Below are 10,613 nucleotides of genomic sequence, written 5' to 3' on the forward strand. Positions count from 1 at the left end.
TAGAGCGCCACACCCCCGCCTTTCTTTCCTTCTCTATCCCTGAAGAATTGTCCCTTCATATCTAATGGCGATTGTGTTGAAAGGATGTCCCTGATTCTGGCCTCTGTGTTACCTTCCCATTTAAATCCATATCAAGTAAACAAGCAATTAGGCACTCACATACTAATCATACAAAATAATATAGATGTTTCTAATTTTCCATAAGCATTGTTAAAGGTATTTTTCTTTTAATTGGTTAATTACAGAGTTCAATTTAGTGAAGCCCGACAGATTTTACTTCTGCTGTTCTTCTGGTTCTATCCCCAAGTATTATCCACAGCATAGCTAGTGGCAAACTAGGCAAACTATCAGCAAAAAAATTCTTTACTTTGTGCATTTCTCTCAAACACTGACTGCCAATTTTCTAATCTGTGAGCAATACCAAATTACATGAATAGAAGTTGAGAGCAGAAAATTTAGAAAATTTAATTCTTAGATATACTTTTTTCCTTTAATGATACTTTAAAAGAAAAGCAAAGTAAATTACAAGTCTAATAGAATTGTAAAGTTATGTAAATATGTAAATACATATTTATACATTTTAAATATGCATTATTTTATCAACCACATTGGAACCATTATTCATGCTAAAAATATATTTACAATTTTAAAGGAGTATGATACAGTGTAACTGATATACAGGAAAGCATCTTGTAACTAACAGAATATGACAGGTGCCTTGTATATGATACTTCTATATATAGACATATGCATTTTTTGTGTAGTGTCATTCCTCTGTCATAGAAAATGGTGTTGTAATCACTTTAAAATATGGGGGCTGACAACAAAAATAATTATTCTTTAAAATACATATCTCTATCACCAGTGATATTTTAATTTTTAGTATCCAATCAAAGATTGATATATTTTCTTAATAAAAAAGTGAACTCTTCTAAAAAAAGCAGATTCATTATACTGATGGAGGAAGAAAGCAATTTTTCATCCATTAGCCATTAGTATCTCTACAGCTCTTTAGAATGAAATGGCAAGAGTATTTCCAAATCTATTTTTTAATTATAGTTTTGCATTTTTTCTGTAGTAATTGGTTGATTTGGAGAGGATGCAAAAGAAAAAAACAACCTGAGTCACTGCAGCTTTTAGAAACATTATCTATAAGGTTCAATGAAGCTTACTTTTGGTGATCTCCAAGTGGTCTCTGTCCAATGGATTTTAATAATGACTCTGGCCTGGCTGCTACCTTTGGAGATGTCTTAGGGCTAGTGTCGGAATCTCCACTTTCTTCATCTCCCATGGCTTTTATGTAGCTTCCACTTCTCATTCTTCTGCAGGGGATCTCCTCATCTTTACCACCAGTGGGGTATCCTCCCCATTCATCTTGAGGCACCTGGTACAGTACATCACAACATACACAACATATGAATGGATTCTGTCATATTTTAAAATACTTTCCTTTGATTTTTCTCACATTGCAGAAATAAGTCATTTACGTTTTTTCCCTGCGACACAAATCTATTTGGAAATATTTATGAGTTCCTAATAAGTGACTTAGAATTTTAAATCCATTTTTTAATTAAAGAACTGAAGAGCCCAGGATGCACTGGCCACATCCAGACAAATGTGGCTGTGTGGGTTGTGGTGCCGCAAACACATTGGCAGTGCCACATACTGCATATTTAGATATTCTCTGTGCTGCAAGGGAGTGCTGCCCATGGTGCGCTGCTCTGATTTTTTTTCTGTGGGATATCTAGGGGTCAAAAAAACCTGTGGAAGAAAAATGGTGGAGCAGCACACACACAGGCTTTTTTGTACTCAGAAGCAGGGCTGGGCTGCCCGGTGCTGCACTGGGGCTGCTGGCCAGGCTCTGCATGGCAGAATCACCACTTCTGCAGCCCTGGGAGGTCTCCAGGACCCCATCTAAGGCTGCTGGGGCCAGCACAGTGCTGGCCCCAGCCTCCCCCACTGCACCCAGGGTAATCTGCTGTGTGCCAAAGTGCGCATGGCATGGGCGGTACGTGGAGACAACTAGCAGTGGGGCAAGTTGCGGCACTGCTACTGGCCCCTGGGGAAACAAACATCCATGTTCATCTGGATGTGCCCACTGAGGGTCAATCACTTTTGAATATTTTATCAGTTATTATCATATTGGGCTTTTGGAAATAAACCATTAAAATAATAAACTATACTAGATGTAAATTATGGAAAGCTGTATATTTTTATACAAATTGACAGAACTCAGTCAGAACTAATGCCACCTGTAACTGAAATTCTTGTAAAACAGGTAAAAAGTATGCACATTTTCAGAATTTTTTTTTAAAGTATAAGGAAGAATGTATGGAGACTGCAATATATCCTCATCATGCCTATCCAAGAATGTACTCAAATAACTTTTAATACATAGAGTTCAGGCAGTTTTATAACTGTTTAGTTATTAGACAATTCATACCTAACAGATCCATAATCATTGGTACAGAACACAAAGTTGTCTGGTAATTCAGTAATACAACATCTCTACCTAAAGCAACTTGGGATTTGAAGCAGAGACACTTTCAACTCAAGATTATATGCAGGGAAACCTGTATAAAACATAAACCCTATCCTTTACTCTAGCTATGTTACAAATTATTTCTTTGTGCTTTAGCTATCTGGCTTCATTCCAGCTAAGCACTTGAAGATACCTTTGGCTTGAAGCATGTAGGCAGTGCCATTGAAGACAGTTAATATGTATCACATGGTTAAAGCCTAGGTACTTTGCTTGATAACAATCAGAACTCAGAATCTTGGAGCATCAAGTGCTTTATCAGCATAATGACATCACATATAATATAGACTAATTAAAATATTCACAAATATCCTATAAAGCAGAATGATAATGAATACATAATGGAGATTACAAAGTTGAAAGGTCTTGTCAAGATTCTCATCCTGAACACATTTAAGCCTGATACAAAGGGACAAAGGGTGTGTCCTGACATTCAGGGAGGGTAGAGGGATGTTAGCTCAATCTAAGGCCATCCAATCTAAGGTAAGTTGGGATGGGGGACCTAGCAGCGGGGGGTGGGGGCAGACTTGGGTAGGCAATCAGGCTCTGAGGTAGGGCGGGTACTGGGGTGAAGGCAAGGTCTGCAGGGGGATTACAGGGGGCAAGCAGAGTCTGTGAGGAGGAATGGGCAGGGGGCTGGTGGAATCCAAGAGGCTTGCAGGGTCCATGGGGGGAGGGTAGCTGTCCCTCACCCTCTAGGGCCAGGGTCTATTTTTAGACCCTGATCTCTCCCACCCCCAGACAAACAACGCCCCCACCCCATGCAAACTAAGTCCCTCATTCTGCCCACCCCACCACCCCAATTTACTTGCCTGGCACTGATGAGTTTGGTGAGCTTGAAGAAGGGCTGGCTGATCCATGGGGAGGGAGGCTGTCCATCTGGGGGTGGAGGTAAGGGCAGAGTGGCTAAAAATAGTTTGGTTCCAGGGAGGAGGTAGGGAAAGTGCAGAGCTGGGGCTGGGGCTAGTGGCTAGGCTTTCTCAGACCTGAGACTGCACTGGAAACTGTACAGAAGTTCAGGACAGTTAGATCAGTCTAAAAATAGCCAATCTAATCAAAATTGACTACACCTCAGAGGTAGTGATGCTTAGATTAGCTTGGCCTTTTTTAGACAGATCTAACTATTCTGAACTTCTGTACACTTCACACTTAGATTGACCTAACTTGTGTAAGGTACACACCTGGGCAAACTAGGTTAGATTGGGTGGTCATTTTAATGTGATCTAACCTCCCTGAATGTCTGTATGCGCCCAAGGAATCTAGTAAACTCAACAGACCCACCCACAACAGGCTTTTCTTCTGCTGCATAAAGTCAGTAACATATCTAGCTATCAACTGCTTCTCATCCAAAAATGCACTCACTGCCAGCTCTGTCAGTGTGTACAGGATTTATGCTATGCACTCCATCCATAGAGGGTCCAGGTAGAAGGGAAATGCAAAGGGAGAAGCTTCACAAGAGAGAAGCAAAACGAGATAAGTATGGAGATGCTGGACTAAAGGAAGCAGGGGGTTAAAGTAAACATAGGGAGATCCTCAGAGAAAGGATGAGTCACAAAAGAAAACACGTTGAAAGACAGATAAATTATTTTAGAGGGAAATATGTTCTTAGGTATTTTAAAAACCTGAAAAAAAATAGAAGTGGAAACACAAGCACTGAAAGAAAGGAAAGAAAAGATACAGTGATAGGATAAGTATTCTGAAAAAGGAGAAAATGAAGTGCCAAAGAGAAAAATCTTCATGTTATTCTGATTTGGATTTGGAGTATAGGTTGAAAGGGAAAGGTGATCATTTTTTCTAGGGCTTGAGACCTTTAGAAGTAAGAAATCATTCATTTTTTTTTCTTTCAGAACCACACATTTACAGAAGTTCTCCATGAGAAAGGATTTCTGAGATTCTCTGACACCTAAAAAATATCTGCATGCAGTGTGAGTTGTAACAGATGGAGATCCTTAACATGAGCAAAATAAACGCTTTCTTAAATTTTATCACATATAACTAGAAGTACTCTTGCCTGCCAAATTCTGAATGACAGAGTTACACTGCTAAGGGATCAGGCTATTCCATTAGGACAAACTTGCTGATATCATGCAAATGTATTCATACTTTTTATTTTGTCTGTAGTGCTTGGATTCTACTATGGCCTTGAACAAGGTTCAAGTAATGAAAAAAATATTCTGGCTACTTTTATACAATGGGTACTCCAATACTTTATTTCTCTGTTTCCTTTATCAGGGGCCAATTTTGTTTTTCATGCTAAACAGTTTTGCAATTTAATAACTATCTGTGCTTTAATTTAGCTCAAAAATAAGATTAAAAGGTTTGAGCAAAATCAGTTCAGCCATTTTTCAGTTTTCTTTCCCATCCATTCTGATGTGAAATTGTGTTTAAATAACTAAAAGCTAAACTGGTTAAAACATGTTTAGTTTGAGCTTCTCATTTGGGACTCAAAGCTCAAGCCTTAGCTGTAAAGTTATGAATGTTTAAATTTTGTAATTTTATAGTAAAGCCAGAAAGTTAAAGCTTAGCACAGTGGTAAATAGCTCTTCTTGACAAAACTTTCAGCATAGCCACGTAATGTATCCCTGTTTGGCTAAGTAGATATTTATAGTTTCCTTCTCTGATATAGGTTACTTTGGTTAGACTGCTGAACTCACAAAAAGGATGAAAAAGGGAAAGACTGAAATCATACTTGAAATGTAACCTGAAGAGCACTCAAGTAAACTAAAAGTGGCAGGTTTTTTTATATGAGCATCTGGCAACCAAAAACCAAGATGACTGAAGGAAACTGATCTGCAATCTAGTTCTCAAAAAACTGGGAAGATCCATGAGCCATTAGATGGAAGAAGAAGCCACCAACCCTTTTGCAAATAGCAAATCATAGTAAGGGTTTCTGAAGTTTTGGTAGACTGCCTTGTGATATAAATACAAGAGGAAAGGGTTTCCTAGAGTGATATGTTTTATTGGACCAACAAGGCAGTTGGGATATAGTTAGACAAGCTTTCAATTGCAAGACATTCTATTTCAGGTCTGAGCAGAATGAGCCAGGCACAAGGAAAAACCGTTTCAGTGGGATTACAGATTTACTCCCAGGATTCCAGGTACACTGAAATAGGCGGAATCTTTTCCCTGACTTCAAAAAGACAGTGGAAAGACACCATGCCTTCATGGCTTAAAAACAGCAGAATTCAATTTCAATTTTAGTTCTAGTTCAGGATTCACTTTAGGTCTTGATGCAATCGCAAGAGACTGAATACCTGAAAAAGTCTTCAGAATTCAGTTAACCTCAGCTGGCAAGAGGGACAGAACAACAGCACAGAAAAGCCCATTATACTCCACAAAAGTATTTCTCTTTCCCTAGGATTTTAGAATACTAAGCACATCCTGTTATGGAATTTATAAGGTGTATTAAATGTTTGTACTGCAAAACATGGAAGCGGCATTACAGCTTGCAAAAATTCCTTTTACAATAGTTACCAGTCCCTGAAATTCCCATCTGCAGGGTTTGCAGCTGCTAATTGGGAATAATTACCCTAATTACCTACTTGCATATAGTGATGAGTGCTGATATTTATAATTTCTGAAAAAGCTTTCTTCCTGTTCTAGATGTTAACATAAATCCTTGTATCTGCAGTTTTTATACACAAAGGAATTAAACTGCATATTACCACATGAATTTTCCTTCGAAAGAACAATGAGCTGGCAAGGTCCAGATCTTTTCATTTAATTTGTCATCTGTTGCTGATTTGGTTATAACAGCTATGGAAAATGATAAGTTTTTAATAAATTCTGTGCTCTATTGGTGTTGTGGGTAGAAGAAAGGGAGCTGGAGGAGCGTTGGGTTAACAGCTCTATCTCTTTAATCACTTAGAGTTGGATTCAGTAAAAGGAGGTAGGTGACTAAAATTTAACTTAGTAACTTTTAGACTCCCTGGTCCCTGGAATAGAATCCAGAACTCTGTCTGAACAAGCATTTTATACAATGGGATTAAAATAGCCAGTACTCTCTGGCGGGCTGCCTTGATTCAGCCAAATAAGAAATTGTGAGGACAGCTGCATGCTTGAAACCCTGCTCCTTTGTGAACCTAGCCCTTCCCGGGCTACAGAAAGGCACCTATATCTGCAGAGGACCTAGTGCCCAGAATTGGCTGAAGGTGGGTGCTTACAACCATTCTTTCAAAGAATTAAGCAGGATTCACTCTTTGTTGTCAAAACATGGCTGCCAGAGGGGTTGTGGTAGCTCCTTTTTATAACTCTCAGTGGTTACAGAATTCTCTTGGGAAGTGTGAGACTCGGGTTAGTTTCACGTGGTATTCGAGGTGGAAGTATTCTCTGCCCCTCCTTCTGAAACCATTTTATTTTTCATGGAATAATTAAAGATTCACTGGGTCAGAGAGCAAAAGCAAGGAGCAGCATGACCTATGGTTGGGACACTCACTTGACAAGAGAAAGAATTTACTTCTGGTCCCTGTTCCCAGAGCTGTTTATCCATTTTACATCAAGCAGTTGTTGGCTAAAATGCATACAAGTTCTGGAAATTCAGGACACCTCCTCCCCTTCCTTCAGGTCAGGGCAAATTTAAAATCTTTTCTGCCCAGTAGGTCAGTTTTAATAGGAGAGGTGAGAAATGCCCTGTCCCGAGCCTTCCCTAAAGTAAGGTGATATGGGCATTCTCCAGGACATGGGGGATTTGGGTATGAACAACCTCAGGCTGAACAGAACTGAGACACACTTCTTCGGTGAATATGGTAGCTGCTAGACTGTTATATAAAAGATGTGCAGAGACAATAGCACTGCTTTCTCAAGCAGCTGTTTTACAAGAAAGCAGTGACTATAATGCCTTTTGTGAATTATCCTCTCATATATTAGGCATGATCCAAGGAAACCTATCAGGTCTGGCCCCTCCGTAGACTTAGACATAGGGATGTTTAGTTCTGGATTGGGTTTAGGAATCACGCAAACCAATCACTGCTTGGGCTGTACCAGTTATGGGCATCTGCTGCAGCAGAATTCTAGCTGTCCACAAAATTTGAAAGTTAAACCTGGAAGTGCCAAGGGACCTTAGGCTACTCTTGTTTGGGACTTCGGCTACTAAATGGTGTATAAGTCTTGCTCTAGGTACCAAAATCTTTTTTTTCAATTGAATAACCTCATTTTATTGATCAAGAGTTCTCCTCTGGGGACTCTATATCAGATTTAGAGCTTTCAAAATATATATAAACTATAATCACCAGCTGAAGCTTTATGAAAATCTAAGGGTAAAGTTAGGGTTACATTTAGACCAGGGGTGAGCAAAATATGACCCGTGAGCCAATTTCAGCCTGCCAGGCAATACCGTTTGGCCTGTGGGAGCCCATCAATTAATTGTACCTCACCCAGCCCTCATGCCTTGTTCCCACCCTCGTGGGCAGAAGGGCCCAGCCCAGCTAGCACACAACTTGTGGGCAGGGCTGCTGCCGCCACTGGTGCAGCTGCTGGGAGACCTGCTTATCTTCCCTGGCATCCTGCATACTCCAGCAACCAGGTAGGGAAGTGGTGGGGGAAGGGGGAGCTGCAGGAGGGCAGAGGATGAGGCTGGGGCTGGTAGCAGCACAGAGCCCATGCCCAGGGGAGTGGCAAGAGCATGGAGCTCGGGTGGGCATGGCATTTCTGGCTTGAATATATATATTTTTGAATATATATAATTTTGAGTATATATATATATATATATATATACACACACACACACACACACACATATATATATTTTATATACATACATACATACATACATACATATATATATATACATATATATATATAGCCTGGGCCTCATACACAGTTCTCTGAGCCTTCAGAAACAGGAAGGTTGTCTAACACAAGTTCAACAGATACACACACAGCCTGGGGAAGTGGAGGCATGTATCACACTGTTCCATAACATGAGATAAGGTGGTACCAGCTCACAAGGCCCCAGAGTTGGGGGGCTGGAGTTTTTCAGTTTTTGGGGAAGAGACCAAATCAGGAGGACACCGGTAAAGCCCCAAATTAGGATGTGGGCATGTGGTAGGCTTATGAAAGCGGGACTTCGACCAACAACACAGAATGTGGACAGTATGACAAACACAGAGAGACCAATTAGTGATAACCATGGATGACGAGTTATCAGAAGGAAAGAAGAATTCAAAAGCAAAGACTTGAGAGTAACAAAAGGTCCAACCTCATCCTCTTGCTCCTCTCTATAAGGGGTCCCTGTCCCTGAGAGGGGTCCCCAAGCCCACCATGGACAGAGCCCATGGGGGTGGGGATGGGCTGGGGCATCCCACCTCCAGGCTGCTCACATGCTGACATCTGACACCTAAGAGAGAGCATCAGAGTGAAGTCTGAGTCCCGGCCAGAAGTTTCTTGACTCTGATGACAGCCCTAGAATTGGTAGCTATAGAACTGCTTGATTGTTTGTATTATTTCTTTTCTGTTATCACTGTGTATCAATAACATTACCTATTATTGAATGGAAAGCTCGTGGTCAATCTGAGGGTGGGTTTGCTCCCCTGGAACAAGGCACATGGGTTCTAAATCCAGAGCCGACAGCTATGGGTGTGAAGGAGTGTGGGGGAGCATGCCCCCCACCACAGCCACAGCCCCTCACAATTCCCACCCCCCCATACAAACACACCCTTCACACAAAATATACAGGAGTAAGACTTTATTTTGAGTTATTATGCAATCACCTCTATATGCAGTATGCAAATACAAACCATGGCAAAAATATTTTTTGTAATAAAATTAACATATGTTATAGTAGGTGTTTGACTTTTAGTATATGATTTGGTTTTGTTCTTGTGCCAAGATGGCAACTCTCTCCCAAAAGGAGTACTTCTGAGGTGCAAGGGAAGCAACTTTTGGTGGGAAAGGTCAGGGTTTAGGGGCAGGTCTTCAAATCCCAAGATGGTGACCAGGGGGCAGGGCACCTCTCAAGGGGCAGGGCTACCCTTGCAGCCCATGACATTTCATCAAAACTCATTAAGTGGGCCTTCAACTGAAATAATTGCCCACTTCTGACTTAGGCCATACTAAATGCACTTAAAATATGAGCATCCACACATGGAAGCTCATTAATTTGTGTTAAATTTGTGCTGAGTACCCTCTGAGTATCTCAAAGTTACATTAGTTCAGGTGAGGGTTACTTCTGTCCCATGCTACCTAGCTCATGTCAGGATAACTTCAATCTGCTCTATGGAGATAAAATACACAGTCTGAAATACTCCAGCATCCCAGAATGCATCATTCCCATCACCCCCTCCAACCCAAACAGGAATAGATCACAGGTGTCTTGGCTCCTAATGATGCCCCTGCTCACCATCCCCCTAGCTGCAAGTCACAGCTGTGTACACAAGAAAAAGTATGAACCCTTAACACAGGGGTGGACAATTATTTCAGCTGGAGGGCTGTTTAATGAGATTTGGTAAGCTGGCAAGAGCCCGAGTGGAAGTCCCACTCCTTGACTGGTGCCCCACCTACTGGTTGCCATCTTGGGACCGGAAGCCCTACCCGCTACCCCCTGACCTTTGCCACTGCAAGTCCCTTCCCTTACCCCTGAAAGTGCTCCTTTGGAAGGACAGGATTGCCATCTTGGAACCAAGAAAAAAACCCCCAAATCATATGCTAAAAGTCAAATATCTACTATGATATAGTTTAATTTTATTTCAAAAAGTATATTGGCCCTGATTTATGTGTATTTGCATAGTGTATATAGAGGTGATAGCATAATAGTTCAAAAATAAAGTCTTACTCTTGTATATTGTGTAGGAGCTGTATTGGGGAGTGTGTGTCTGTGGGGGGGTGAGTCTGTGGGTGGGTATGGGGTTTGTGGGGGATATACAGGGTTGATGTGTGTGTGTGAGGTTTGTGGGATATGTGTGTGTGTAGGTGTGGGGTGTGGCAGGGGTGTGAGTGTATATATGGTAGGGTGTGTATGTGGGTTGTGTCAGGGTTTGCAAGGAGGTGTGGCTGCATGTGGGGGGATGTGTGGGAATGAGGTATGTTGGGGTGTAAGTATGTGTATATGTGGTGTGGGCTGTAGGGGGGGTATGTGGGG

The 10,613-nt window shown here is 41.2% G+C and overlaps 1 protein-coding gene across 1 annotated transcript in view; it reads right to left on the minus strand.

Moving 5' to 3' along the window:
- The window catches only part of DLGAP2 (DLG associated protein 2), a 214,293-nt gene that overhangs the window by 157,597 nt on the left and 46,083 nt on the right, over positions 1-10,613 (minus strand). The window contains exon 2 of the mRNA XM_019520619.1: positions 1,173-1,384. Within this exon, the coding sequence (XP_019376164.1) occupies positions 1,173-1,384 (212 nt within the window). The remainder of the gene's footprint in view (positions 1-1,172; positions 1,385-10,613) is intronic.

Source organism: Gavialis gangeticus, unplaced genomic scaffold (assembly GCF_001723915.1).
Source record: "Gavialis gangeticus isolate Ggan-Ray unplaced genomic scaffold, GavGan_comp1, whole genome shotgun sequence".
In the NCBI taxonomy this organism is placed as follows: Eukaryota; Metazoa; Chordata; order Crocodylia; family Gavialidae; genus Gavialis; species Gavialis gangeticus.